This window comes from Mesoplodon mirus, assembly GCF_964341445.2.
Source record: "Mesoplodon mirus genome assembly, chromosome: 3".
NCBI classification, from domain to species: domain Eukaryota; kingdom Metazoa; phylum Chordata; class Mammalia; order Artiodactyla; family Ziphiidae; genus Mesoplodon; species Mesoplodon mirus.
In genome coordinates this window covers 68,351,748-68,367,009 of record NC_138978.1, presented here as the reverse complement: position 1 = coordinate 68,367,009, position 15,262 = coordinate 68,351,748, and the positions used below count along the sequence as shown (strand labels likewise).

General features: G+C 37.6%; 1 protein-coding gene across 1 annotated transcript in view; it reads left to right on the top strand.

The window, feature by feature from the left end:
- The window catches only part of ERICH3 (glutamate rich 3), a gene marked incomplete at its 5' end in the record, with an annotated part of 112,915 nt that overhangs the window by 57,747 nt on the left and 39,906 nt on the right, over window positions 1-15,262 (top strand). Inside the window, 2 exon segments of the mRNA XM_082612145.1 lie at window positions 5,002-5,188; window positions 10,458-10,759. Coding sequence (XP_082468271.1) covers window positions 5,002-5,188; window positions 10,458-10,759 — 489 coding nt within the window.

Below are 15,262 nucleotides of genomic sequence, written 5' to 3'. Positions count from 1 at the left end.
GATTCATGATGTGTTGCAGTTTGATTTTAGACATCAGGCCACAGATCAATTGTTTATTATGTACACCTATGATATCACGGAATATTTCTGCTACTTGTAAAGAGTACAGTTCTTCACAGGCAGTTTTATTTATCATTCGTCCTTTCAAACAAGGCAGACGTTGGCCTCCTGGGTTCATGTGGATACGAAGAACAAAGTAACTTTTTTCTGGCTCTCTTATAATTCCTTCTCTGCCCCATTTTCTTGTATTTCCGTAACCTGATCCTGTTGTACCTATTTGTGCATTCCTCACTACTTCTACACAAACACAGCAGCTGCTTCACCAGCCCCTTGCCTCCTGCCTCCACCCCCCACCCCGCCCCACATTGTTATCTTGTCTTTTCCTGTGCTCTTTCCTTTGTCTGCAATAGGACAAAGGATTTTAAATTCAAAATTGTATTTTAAGTTCAAACCGTATCCATCTTTTAAGATTCAGATTAAGACTGTGAAGCTTTCCCAACTGACTTTTATTCCATTTTATCCCTCTCTTTTGATGACAATGGCTCTTAACACCTAAAACTGAAGCATTTCATTGTACCTTGACTTACATTAACTGTTTTTTTCTTTTTTCTATTACTCTTTATCATATATTGATTTTTTTAGTTGTTAAAAATAGGTGTAACTTACAATCCATAAAATTCATCCACTGTAAGTGTACAATTCACTGATTTTTAGGAATTTTATAAGGTTGTACAGCCATTCTCACAGTTTTAGAACATCTCCATCACTTCAAAAAGTGCCTTTGTGCTCACTCTTTGGCAATTAATCTTCACTCTCATAGCCAGCCCTAGGACACCTCTGATGTGCTTTCAGGCTCTACAGATTTGCCTTCTATGGACATTTCTTGTAAATGAAATCATACAATAGGTAGTATTTTGTGTCTTGCTTCTTTCACTTTGCATAGTGTTTTTAAGAATCATCCATTTGTAGCATCTGTCAATAGTTGCTCTCTTATAGCTGAGAATACATTCTGTTACATGGATATACCACATTTTATTCATCTACTCCAGTTGATGGATATTTGCATTGTTTCCAGTTTGGGACTATTATAAGTCATGCTGTAATGATTATACAAAGACAATTTTTTTGTGTGTAGACATCAGTTGTCATTTCTCTTGAGCAGCTTCCTAGGAGTGGGTGTGATGGCTTTTGCTTCCTGAGAATGGATCATACCCTTTCCAGTTTCTTTGTGTCTTTTGATATTTTTGTTGAAAACTGGACAATTTAGATCATCTATTAGAGCAACTATGGATTCTGAATTCTCACTTTCCCTCTGGAAGGTTATTCTTGGGTTTTTTATTTGTTTGTTTGTTTAGTAGCTTATCTAGAACAAATCTGTGAAATTCTTGTCCCCTCTCCTTGGTATACAGCCACTGGTGTCTCTGCTCAGATTTTTTTTTTTTGTTCTGTTTTTACTTTTTAGGCTAATCTCTTAGGGTTGTCTCTGTGTTTTCATAGTTTAGTGAACATTCAGTGATTTGTCAGAGGTCGTGTACAATCACTTTGAGCCAGTATAGCCTCCATCTTCTGCCAGTGAATCTGTTTGTAGGTTTATTAGTTTCCTGGGACTGACATAACAAATGTCCCCAAATTTGGTGGCTTAAAACAACAGAAATGTATCGTCTTACGTTCTGGAGGCCAGAAGTCTAAAATTAAGGTCTTAACAGGGCCATGCTTCCTCTGAAAGCTGAAGGGGAGAATCTTTCCTTTCCTCTTCCAACTTCAGGTGATTCCCAGCAATCCTTGGTGTTTCATGGCATGTAGCTCCATCACTTCAACCTGTGCTTATCCTCCCATATTATTCTTCTCTGTGTATCTGTGTGTGTATCCTCTCCTCTTCCTATAAGGATATCAGTCATTGGATTTAGGACAAAACAAATCCTGGATAATCTCATCTTGATCCTTCCCTGATTATATCTACAAAGACCCTATTTCAAAATAAGGTCACATTCTGAAGTTCTGGGTGGTCATGAATTTTTGGAGGGCAATATTCAACACACTATAGTGGGCTCAGGAGTACATTCAAAGTTCAGGCAGTTTTCAAGTCCATTCCAACTTTTATTTTCCACCAGGATCTAATGTTTCCTTTGTACACAGGTGCAAGTTTGCAATAGGACAGGGATGTGTGAATAAGTTGGGCCAACTCCAATCCATGCTGCTTCCAGTTAGCTGGAGATGTGCAGAAAGCTTACTGAATGTGTCTATGACTGCCTTATTGCCTGTATCTCCATGTTAAATTTCTGGCTAGTCCACTGACCTGTTGCTTGCCCTAATTAGAACTACAGTCTCAGGCTAGCAGAACCTCTGACCTTCCCTGTCAGTTTGCTCTGAGATTGCCACTTATTACTAGTAATGCCACTGACCAAGGTTTTTTTTTTTTTTTTTTTTTTTTGTCTTCTGCTCTAAATCAAGTCGGCCTCTACTGACAGTGAAGCTTCTGGTTACCTATGGCCTGCCCTTCCCTTCTAGAACTGCAGTGGCAGGAGAGGGCAATGGGAGCAGCCCTAGGCAAGAATGCCACAGATTCCCACTGTTCCTATCAAAAGTTCAGTACTTTTTCATGAAAAACTGCTGCTCAGTTTGTTCTAAGTCTTTGGTCCATTTTCTGAGACAAAATTTTAAGGGAAGAGGATTTGGTGACCTTACTCTAGAAGTCTGGTACACTGATTTTTGTCTCTCCTGCTAAATTATAACTTCTTGAGGGAGGAGAACAAGTTTGATATTTCTTCAGTATTTTTATGTCTCTTTAGTACCTAAAACAGTGCTACCACTGTCAGTCTACAATGAATAACTACATTTTACAAATATTATAGGATGCTTTCTAATAGCACCCATTATAATATTTAAGACTGCTCTGTGAAGTGGGAAAACTGGGTCACCCCCTCCACTCCACTTCCTCACCCACTCCCCCTGCCATCCTCATTTTATAGATGAAAATTCTGAAATGCAACAAAGTTAAATGTCTCATCAAGGCACACTCAACTTATAAGTGAAGAACTGGGACATGGACCAAAATCTTCTGATTTCTGGTCTATAATCTTTCCACTACTCCATGTAGAAACCATGAAGTCATGGTTGGGATGTGTCACTAAATCTTAAAATATAAAATTATAAATTTATAATTAATATAAATTTAAAATTACTTATAAAATAAGTAACAAGGGACCAAAGGTAGAGGGTGTCAATTTCTGTTCAATAAGTTTGAAAAACAATGGAAGAAATGAACTAATATATGGATGTGCTCTCCAACCATGTGGGTACCAAATAGAAGGGCAGTCATGTCCAAGAGTTGATCTCCTGTGCCCATTCTCAGCATTTCCTTGACTCTACTCTCTTCCTGGGCTGGGTCCTTAGGGAGTTAAGGGGTGTGATGCTGCAGCAGAATGGATCATATTACATGAATGTCTCATTCAAGTTTCTGTAATAAGAGCAGTCAAACTAGCTTTCTAGTTACCACTTAAAAAGTCCATATATAAAGACCAGTGGATTTTGATATCTATTGTATCTTAGTTTCTCCAGACACTAACTTGCCAATGTTCTCTTTCCTATTTTGTTTAATTTCACATCACAAATACTAAGGTATAAGTGATGGAATTACCTTTTTAATAAGTCTATTCTTTAGTATAAGTTGCATCTGATTTAGAATTTTTAGGGGCATAATATGGTATATACAAAGTATTTCTAGATGAATATGAAAGAATGAGTTAAAATAATGATTCACTAATTATTTATTGGAGGCTTCCTGTGCCATTGTCCTGGGATCTGGGGAAATGAAATTTAAACTCTCATGGATTTCACAAACATGCAGGACAGCAAACATCTAGATCAAGGTTCTCAAAGTGTGGTCCCTGGACCAGCAGCATAAGCATCACCTGGCAACTTGATAAAAATGCAAATTCTTGTGCCCTGTGGAATCAGAAACTCTGGGATGAGGCCCAGAAATCTATATTTTCATAAGCTTTTCAGGTGATTCTGATGCACACTAAAACTTGAGAACCACTGGTGTAACCATATTTTAATAATAAGTGTAACAATAGGAAATATTGCAAAAGAGAGGCAAAAATTATCAAGCCTATTATTGGTAGAAGTGGAAGAGTCCAGAGAGGCTTATTGTAGGAAGTAACATTAGAAGTGTCATGAGAAGCAGTTTTCTGAGTCACTCTGTAGCATAGAGTTTCTCAGAATTGGGTTTTGGGATATATAGGGTGAGACTTCTTCAAAAAGCATTATAGAGACTTGAAATGATTAAAAATTGTTAATTGCAAGCAGTGGTTCTTAATTTATTGGTGAGACTTTTGGGTGGGTTGGGGACCAAGAAGTGGTCTCAAATCTAGGCAGAACTGAGAATGGATTGAAGATGGAATAATTCTGCCTCATCCATACATGTATCAGGATGTTTCAAGTCACAACTAAAGATAAAAATTTATTTAAAAGCATTACTGAGTAAAAAAATAGTCATATAAAAGCATTACTGAGCTTACAACAGCCTTTTGTTATGTACTTTATTGCTAGATAACATAGCAAGATAGAGGCGTGGAATCTAGAGAGATGTTTGGATTCAAACACTAACTCTCCCTCTTACTGTATGATTTTGGCTGAATTACTGAGCTCTAAACCTAAATTTCTACATTATGGAAACAAATGATAGTAATATTTCCACTTCATATGGTTGTTGAGAAATAACACACCCAAGGTAATTAGGCATAATGCCTGGCCATATTAAATGCTCATATAATTTTAGGTTTTATTATTTTATTACAAGTCAAAGAGTTTTATAATGCCTTGGAGTATTTATTATATATATAAGTAATAGAATGTGTTTTTGTGGTTAAAAAATTCTCCTCAAGTTAAAAAGGAGATCTAGAAAATAATACTGTACTTAAATAACAGAAAAATGTTATTTAAAACATGTTAGTTCAAAGTCAGTTGCTTTCACTAATGTATTTCCTTTTTAAATTCCAGAGACCTTTCAGTTTATTTCCAAAAGGCATCACGGTTTCCCCTTCAGTCTCACCTTTTTCCTGAACGGGATACAGGTGAACAGGTTAAGTTCCTGCTGCGAATATAAGCATCGAAAAGGTTCCAGACTTGGAGGCAAACGAGGCTACTTTGGGTTTGTGTGTGTCGAGAGATCATCTCCTTGCTACAAGTATGGAAACAAATGTCCTTTGGTAGAGGGCAAGTTTTGCTACATTTTTCTTTGTATGCTTTTACTGATGTATTTCTCAGCACAATTTGTTAAGAATCATATCAATGTAGATGAGCCTAAAATATCTAAGTTAAAGGTTGTTTATCATAATCCTGTGTGTTGTATTTAAAATTATAAGATATAAAGTAGATTTCCAGATGTATTATATAGTGGGCATAAAAGCTGGTGGTGTTTCAAATTCTGTTTCTTTTCTACCTCTTCCTTTCCTCGTAATGCTTTAAGTTCTGTCTCTAAAGGGAAGGAGAGAGGCTTCCCTCCCCTCATTCCTCATAGTAATTTATTTTGGGCTGAGCTCCAGAGCATGTGTCAAGCATCCGGCTTATATAGTTGCATATTATAGGTTTTGCATAATAGAGGTGTGCCTGCATTATCGTGTAGCCCCATGGTCACTCTCATGCCCCAAATTTCAATCTCAGACATAAAAAAATACATGATAAAATGTCAGTTTTGACTATTGTTCATCAGTTTTCATATTGGACATTCTGTTTGTAGTCAGGAGATCTTCTTGCAGGCTTTGCTTAATTTTTTCCTGAAAGCACTCATGGAGAATTGACTCTGTGCCAAGCTAGAACATGGCAGTGAACCAACCAAAGAACCTGACCCATAGAGCACCTTCTGACAGGGGAAGTGAAAATAATATACCAATAAACCCATGCCAATATACCAAGAATACACCAACAAATTAATGTATATTAGATGGTAATAAACGTGATGAATGCAAAGCAGGGTAACGGAGATATAAGGAATGAGGAGGGCCAAGTGTCAGAAAGCAGTATTATTTTATGTAGGATGGTCAGTAAAGGCCGCTCTGATGTCTTTTGAGGAGAAACCAGAAAAAAAGTCTCCTTTTTCAAATAGGTTTTCAGGTAGAGGAAAAGCATATACCAAGGGTGTGAGACAGGATTATGCTTGGTGTATGTAAACTAGTGTGATCAGAGCAAAAGTGAGAAAGGGAGAGTGATAGATGATGTCACTGTCAGAGAGACAGTGGAGTCAAGTCACATAGAGTCCTATGGTCATTGCAAAGACTTTGACTTTTATTCTGAGAGGGATGGGAAGCCTCTCAGGTAGGTTTAGAGCAATAGCCTGTCATGATCTGATAGTAGCTCCTATGGGAAAAATAAAATAGGGAGGGTGGGGGGAAGAGTGGAAACTACTTTAATCCAGAGGAGAGAGAGTGGTAGGAAGAATTACAAGTGATTAGGTTCTAGACGTATTTTGAAGGTAGGGTTTACAGGATTTATTGATGGATTGGATGTAGGGCATGAGATAAAGACAGAGTCAGAGGTGATTGAAAAGTTTTTAACCTGAACAACTGGAAAGATGCCCAGTTAACATGGGGAAGACTGTGGAAGATGCAGCTCTGGGAGTGGAAGGAGGGGATTTTGGTTTTGGACACACTGAGTTGGAGACATCTATGAGATATGCAAGTAGAAATGTTGAGTAGGCAGTTGGATCTGTGAATCTGGGGTCTGGTGAGAAGTCCAGGCTGGAGATATATAAATTTGAGAATTGTTTACATATGGATGGCATTTAGAGTCATAAGATGGGATGAGACTGCTTAAGAATGGAATGCAGTAAGAGAAGATGCCTGAGTGATAAGCTCTGGTCACTTTAGTTCAAAGGTGAGGAAGATAAAGAGGAACCAGGAAAAACCTAGGGAGGAAGGCCAGTGATTAGACTGAGAACCCAGAGAAAGCAATGTCCTGGAAATGAACAAAATGTATCAAGAATAAGGCATAATCAACTGGGTTGAATGTGTGGGTAGGTGAAACAAAATGAAAATTCAGGATTGAGTGTGATTATTTGGTAATGTGTTGGTTATTGGTGATTCTGGCACAAGTTGCTATTGTGGGGTGGTAGGAATGCAGGCTTGTTTGGAGTGGGTTTAAGAAATAATTGGAGAAGAACTAAAGCCAGAGGTGATACATAGCTCTTATTAAAGAGTTTTGCTCTAAAGGATGGAAATTGGGTGGCAGCCAGGAGGGAGGATGTAGGGGCCCAAGGGGGCTTATTATTTTTTAAGATGGGAGATATTATAATATGGTTATAAGCTGACAGATAGGGTTGATACCCTAGGGGGGGAAAAACACATTGATCAGGTGTGACATAGAGAGAGAAATCGCTGGGGCAAAGTGCTTGAGTAGACTAGAGGAGATGGGATATAGGGCTCAAATGGAGGAGTTAGCCTTAGATGAGAGGAAGCATTCTTCTGTAGTAACAGGAAGAAAGATGGCATATAGGGCAGAGAGAGATTCAAGTTGGTGGCTGTGTTGGGATCAACTGGAAGTTCTCTGCTGATTATTTCTATTTTCCAGTCAAAGAGTGATTGGAGCCTTAACCTCAGCTGATTATGAAGCTAAGAAAAAATTGAAAACCAGTGTCTTATGAGAACTGTGCATTTTAGTTGAGGGTAATAGAACTTACTCTTAAACATCACAACCATTTTGTTATTATTATTTGAAAACTTCAAAGAAAGAAGCTAGAGAGAACCAAGTGAAATCATATAAAGAATTGTACAGAAGCTAGTTAAGTGTTGAAAGGAGAGTAGATGCCATCCATCAGATTTTGGCACTGATTATTAAACCTCGATAGAAAGTGTTTAGGACCAAACATTTTATAGCTTGGATTTATACAGCAGTTCCCAAAGAGTGCAATGTGTTCACACATGGATGGTTGTATACAAATTCATTAGCTTTCCTGGGAGTTAAACAAATGACTTGCCCACAAATGACTTGCCCACATATATGGAGAACACATATTTGACTTGGAACAGAAAAGCAACCTCAGGTAGGTCCTAAATATACCTAGGCATTCCTGCTACATTGCCCTAGACCATTCACTGTCCCACTTGCTAGATGACTCTTTCACACCTCTTCTCTCTCTTAAAGAGGAAGGATTTAGAAATTTTTGGAGGTGCCTGTTTAAGGTCCTTAGAAAACAAGAAAAGCTTAGCAGTGTTCACTTCCAAAGTATGGAGGTTCCACACTTGTGTCCATCCCTCAATCATGGGAACTCTTTGAAGAGTCATGGTAGTTACTTTCAGTTGCTTAAGTGAAACACAGGAAAAAGGATTGCCTAACCAAGAGAATGCAGACTGCTTTGAGCTTTAGTAATAAGAATCAACACCTCAAATTATACTCAGAAGTCAAATAGGTAGTCAGTGACGAGGAAAGCACAGATGTTACCCACTTTGTTTGCCTAATTCCCTTAAGCAGATGGGCAATAAAAAGTCCATGCATGCAGTAGAGAGGCATCAAAGCCTCTACACAGTCACAACATAAATTAAAAGTAACAGCATATCAGAGGCTCCAAATCAATATATTTGGTGTTGCCATTGATAAGGGAAGAATAGCTTGAACAGAAGGAATGCTAGTAACATAGTCTCTGAAGATTCATGACACCTTTATTCCAAGGAAAGCAGTGTGCTACATATATCATCATTATAGTCAAGAAATAATTTATCATGCTTAATATGGCTGAGGTAAATATGTTCTGATTATCCCATTTTTCACAGCCTGGTAGTTACTTTGAGTGCATATCCTTTTAGCTTTATTTTATGGGGAGATAGTGAAAGGATAAGTGATATAACTAAGTTCTCATATTTACTTGTCGGGAGAATGAATTAAAATCAATTCCTATGCTATTGCTAGTCTAGGGATGGCTGAAATTCAGTGATATCTTCAGTTTAAGAAATTGCCATTGGACTTGATTCACGTAGAGGCAATTTTCAGATTTTACGTATTGTTTCTATTCTTCCTAGACTGGAAAGTCTTGACTGCATTCTGACCCCACTCTAATTGACCCAGTTTCCCAGTAGTTGTGTGACATGGAGAGAAGGGGATGTGTGAAGTTCTAGAGGAGGAGTGGGGAGATTGGTAGCTGCCAGGCACCTCTTTCAGGTCAGGGATTGTCTCTAGGCCCTGGTGAAAACTTCTCCACATTCTGTTAGTCTTTGTGAGGAGACTGTGAGTACTTGCCCTGGTGATAAGCCCAGCAGTGTAACATTTGTCTGTGTAACTAGTCATCAGAGAAAGCTATACCTGTAATCTACTAATATGGGTGTACTTCAGTGGGAGGTGATGGAGTCTAATAGTCCTGAGCTGAAAGCCAGCTTTATCACTGACCTGCTGGGTGAACTTGGGCAAGTCATGGAATCCTTGAAGCTTCAGTTTCCTCATTTGGAAAGTGATGATGATAGTTCTTAAGTTATTGGTCTGTAGGGGAATATATCATATAAGACCATGTATATAAAGTACCCAGTAAAGAGGTTGGCACAGAAGGAATGCTGGATGCTCTTATTGTTATCATAGTCATTATTTTTATTAATGTATGTATTATAGGTATTGGAATTCCTATTTTGATATTAACTTGAGAGATAGGATAAAAGCTATAGAAGAATTTACTAATGTTACTTTTGTTATAACTGATTTTTTAAAATATTTTTTAATGTCTTAAAACGTTCAGATCATTTGCTGGCTCACCAGATTTGACTTAGAATGACTTTATGACCTCTATAGATTATTGCCATTTTCCAAAACAAAAGCTTATTGCCAGGAAAAATCACCAAAAGACTGTGGTACAGGTTTCAAAAGGCCATTCTAAAAGCAATAATGACAGTTCTGTTAAAATAAGCATTCAGGCTCCTGAAGTGTTTATTTAAAGGGCACAAAAATATTTAACTGATTGTGTTTCTTAAAAAATCAATCATAATTAGTTAGAGTCAGTTTTGTATGTAAGTCTTTTTGTTGTTGTCTTGTTGGAATAATAAATTATCAAAGACTGAATGACATCTTTCTTCTGATAATTTTATCTCAGCTTCCTTTTATTGATAAACCTGAATGTTCTTTTATAACATAATTCTAATATGAGGACTTAAATTACCTATCTATCTATCTATCTCTGTTATAAAGCCAAATATATACTTTAAGGCGCAAAGTTTAGTTTGAGACTATAATTCATTGTTGTTAAGTTGCTTTCTTTTCTTGTGTAATTACTGTGGGTAAAACTATTAAGAATTGTGTTTATTTACAAGATTTTGGTATTAATAAGGAGAAAGTAGTTTATTTTAATTAACTCTGTGTACTATGATAAATATGTTTCTTGTAACATTTGTTACTGGAATAAGAGAAGTGATTTAAAGATCTTTGCAGTTCCATTGTGCTATATATAAAGGTTAATCAACACTTTATATTAATGTTTTTCCTAGGTGCATTATTGCAATGGGCCTTGACAAAAAAACAACTTCACCAAAACCTAGGAAAGAAAAGAGTATTGAGAGAAGAGAGGGATCGATGAAGGGTGAGGGGAAACTGAGGAAGGATAGAGAGTACCTGATACCAAGAAGGAGAGAGATGGAGGGGAGCAAAACCTCAGCTTCAGCCATTTTTTCAGCTCAAGAACTACATACAGGGATCGGCGAAGTGAGAACTGCTGTCGAAGAAATGGAACGTAAAGAAAAGCCAGGACAAGAAGTCTGGGAAGATGACCAAGAAAACATATTTAAATATGGTAATGAGTAACACTGGGTTTTTTTGCTGTTGCATGGTCGTTTTAAGACTTTACAATGTGATTATAAAAATTTGCAAAAATATCCATTAAATGTTGTTACTCAGTTTCGATCTTCAGGCAACTGTGTTGCAGGTGAGGAATCCCGGACCACCTTCTCAACTGTTTTGCAAGGAGTTCTGTGTGGCCTGTCTTAGAGGAGGGCAGCCTAACTCCAGGGGGTTGGAGGTGCTTGGAGGGGGAGGCGGGAAAGGAGAGTTTGCGACTGAGTGAGCCAGAGGCTCTGTTCACTTATGCAGGGAGAGACCATTTCACCAAACAGAATTTTGCCTGTTTTTTTTCAGTATTTGATGTACTTGCTTTGGTGAAACTGATGCTTTGGCATCAGGTAGGAACAACCTATATGATTGTATAGTGATAGAGTATTCCATAACTGAAAACATTTGATGTAGGCCTGGGGTCCTGGAGCTTGTCTGCATTTCTTGTTTTCTTGTTCTTCCCTTCCCTCCCCTCCTGTCCCTTCCCCTCCCTTCTCCTCACTCTCCTCTCCTTCCTCTTCATCTTCTTCCTCCTCATCCTTCTCCTCTGCCTCTTTCTCCTTGTTTCTTTCCCCCCTCTAACCGCATACACACACTCATATATATATATATATATATATATATATATATATATTCTTACCTTATATATATACATACCCTCACCTTTTGATGTAGTAGATATTATTACTCTCTCCATTTTAAGAAAATGAGGGTCAGACATACAGAGAGAAAGTAGCAGAACTAAGTTTCATACTGTAGGAAAGGAAAAACTTTTCCCTCTGCCCATCTTAGGTTCATTAAATGTATCCTTGTAAATGAAACTGACAAAAGAGATTAAAAAGGGAAAACAAGCAAAAGTTTATTAGCAGGTGCATTGTGCATATGTATGGGAGCACTCAGCTGAGTAACTCAAAGGGGTGGTTAGAACTTGGGCTTATATGCCATCTTAATAAAAGAAAAATACATTTTTTCAAGAAGTGACAAGGCAAAGGAAAAGAACATTGAGCTTCCAGGGGCAACAAATTGTGGGAAGGCAAATATTATGTGGAAACTAATGGTAGATAAGGGCTAGTTCTAGTGAAGTTTGTTATGTTGATTCCCCTGGTACCATCTCTGGACTGCTAAGGATCAGAGTTGTCTCCTATGATTAACTTTTGTCCTTCCTGGGAGAGAGGGGAGGGGAGACACCTTCAAAAATTTATGTCCTGCTTTTAGGGAAATGGGGGGAGGGCAGAGAGCTTCTCTTCTATTTACTACTTCTCAATTGCCTTCAGCTCAAAATAAAACTTATGCCCAAGTGGCATAGTTTGGGGTGGCATACTCTGCTACCCTTTAATACTAAGCCTTGTCTAATTCCAAAGCCCAAACTTTCAAACACTGTACATGTGACCTCCTCTTCTGTACAAGCTATCCTTGATGTTACCTGGTTGTGGGTGATATGTCCAAAGAATCAGAAAAGGGGAGCTGCCTGAGAGTCCCTCTTGCACCCAGGAGACAAAGCCTGGATTAGAGGAGCACTAGTCATTGGCTGGGATGAGTGTGGAAGGGCTGGTATCAGGAAAGGGGCATCTCTTAGGTCTCTTCTTCCCCACCTTCTCTAGTTGCTGCCCAACAGTTTCAGAAATCCAAGAAAATAATTACAGAGTTGTTACAGCATTGGACTTTATATCTGTTTATTACTGAAATAATGTGACTATCTAAAAAAGATTTCACTCCTAACACTTTGACCCAGCTTACCTCTCTCCATGATCCTTTCTAGTCTTTATTCTTATCTTAAACTGAAAATTTTAAAATATCTGTAGATAACAGTAGCAACAGCAGAGAAATTAACAAATGGGATGTGTTTTCGTGTTTTAACTTTCACAACATACAGGTATGTTTATTTAGGCCATGTTCAATTTCTGTATTTTTTTTTCTTAAACCAACATGGCCCATGCTATGAGTAGCATACTTTATGACAATAAAACAGCTTTTCTGAAGATCTTTCTTCTGTGTTGGCTCCTTAATGGACTTTAAATGTCCATTTCCATTTAAAAAAAGAAGAAACAGTGGAGCAAGCCTTCAGCTCTCTGTAGAACAGCCACTGATGGTCAGGGCAGCAAGAAGCCTGTGTGGAGGTCAACCAGGGAGACCTGCAGAGGGATTGATGTTGACCTCGCGTTGACTTGCTTCCTCATTAGTGGGGATGGTAAACAACAAGCTAATTACATTCTCTGGAAGAAGAAAGATGAGACGGGGAAACAGAAGAAATTATGAAAAGGGATACAGAAAGCATGCCACTAGTTCATTCATATTGAAAACATGAGTAGATGAGACAAAGGAGGTGTGCTTTGAGCTGTGATGCTAATGCAGTGTTCCTGGTTAATAGAAGCCTAATATTTAAATGTGATGATAGAACAAAGCCAGGGCAGCCTTGAATTTCCTGTTTTGAGAGAAAACACTGAAGCTCCTGCCAAATAGGATTCAGGGATTGTTCTTGTGGTTCACTATGTGGTCCTTCAATTTTATGGTCTGCTTCAATAATATAACTGCAATTGTGTCCTAATTGTGGACACTTGTATGACTCTGATTTTAATCAGGTGCCTCCATTAAAGTGTATTGCTGTCAATAAAGCACATATTGTGTGTGATTTCTCCTATTCTATGACCAACTCTCTCCACCCCCAATCAATCATGATTACTACTAATCTCTAACATTTATTAGGAGCCTACTGTCCTTGGCACTATACTAAGCATATTTTAGGGATTATTGCTTTTAATAGTCCCCATAACGTTGTGAGGCAGGTACCACCCTTATCATAGGTGAAGAAACTGAAGCTTAAAGATGTTGAGCAAATTGACAGGTCACACAGCTGTGTTTTAACTGGTACTTGGACACATGACAGCCTGACTCCAGAACCCTCATATTTCACCACGCTGTAATACTGTTGATGGACTTGCAGCAATTTACTCATGTACTGTCTGGCCCCTGCTTATCTTGTGACCAGCAGCAAATATCTCTTGTTTCTAATGTGTTTCTCTGTGTGTATGTATTCTGTGGCTAACTTCAACCACTCCTAGGAAGTCTTCCACAATCTCCAAATGACTTTCCACACTTGTTTGACTCTATTCCACTTATTTGACACTATTTCACATAATTAATCATGAGTCCTATATAAAAATCTACAGCAATTGAGCCCAATAGTGTTAAAACTAACATTACTGAGGGTCATGTATAAAAAACATTCTAACATGAGTACAATATTTCTTGTGTACCTATGTCTTATTTCCTCAACAAAAATTGGAGATTCCTTGATGGGCAGGGGTTGTGTTACTGTAATGTTTTTTATCTTGCAATTTTAGCCTCTTTCAAATAGAAGGGTCTCAATAAAGTCTTATTGATTGACAACTGACTAAACCAAGTGAGAAGCTATCCCATTACTTGGCCTGAAATATTTGAATCAAAATATTTGTTTTTATTAGTATGTCCTGTTTCCATTATGCAATATGAACTAATTTTTTCAACTTCTTGCTTATTTTATAATTTTGTTCTACTGATTCACATTTCTCTTTCACCATATTAAATCTCTTTCATGAAAACTTTCTCGTGATGAGTTCCCTTTGTTTGCCTTTTTTTGTTACAGTTTCTGATCTCACTTTTCTTCTTGCATCGCCCTCATACCTTCTCTGCATTAACAGACCTTTCTTCATATGCACAGGGCATGCATTTCTAAATTAAGTTTCCTTCATTCTGGCAGAGTGGACAGCTCTCAAGTAATTACCCGAAAGGCCCCCACTACTGGAGAAGAAAACAGACTATCTAATAACTAAAACACACAAAATAGGGAAAACTTTATTTTCCTGTAATTTTTATTTTAAGAGCTAATTGTTTATTTGCTTAATTGGTTCTGCATGAAATCATTTTGCTCTCTATCCTTGGCATGTTGTCACTTCAAGATTTTTAGTTTTTGGTGGAAGAAAAAGGGGAACAATTAAATATGAAAGGTGAAAAATTATAACCACAAGGGACAGATGGCATTTATCTGATGTGACAGTTTCCTTTTTCTGCTACAGATGTGTTACACTTCTGAAGAAATGAAGCAAATTCATGACTGTGACAGGGATATTCTATTTTATTAGAATTTTTATCCTTGGAATGTAATTTTTTTATTGATCGTAGGGATGAATAATGCATATGATTTCAGTTCTGGCCCAGGTACAGAATCCTTCATAATGTCTTTTCTTGATGCCCATTTGGTTCTCTCAAAGAATGTGCTATTTACAGTGTTACTTCTCAGGGCCTTTGGACTTGATTAATTGAATTTTTTCCACTTCACTATTCATTAACTTGATATCCAAATATTTTGAACATTCTTCCTATAAAATATGGCCTCACTGGGTCTCCAAATTAACTTTCATTATTATAATCCTGTTCTTTTCATTTTTAATTTATTTCTAATTTATTGTTTTCTATCAAGTTCTTCTCTTGT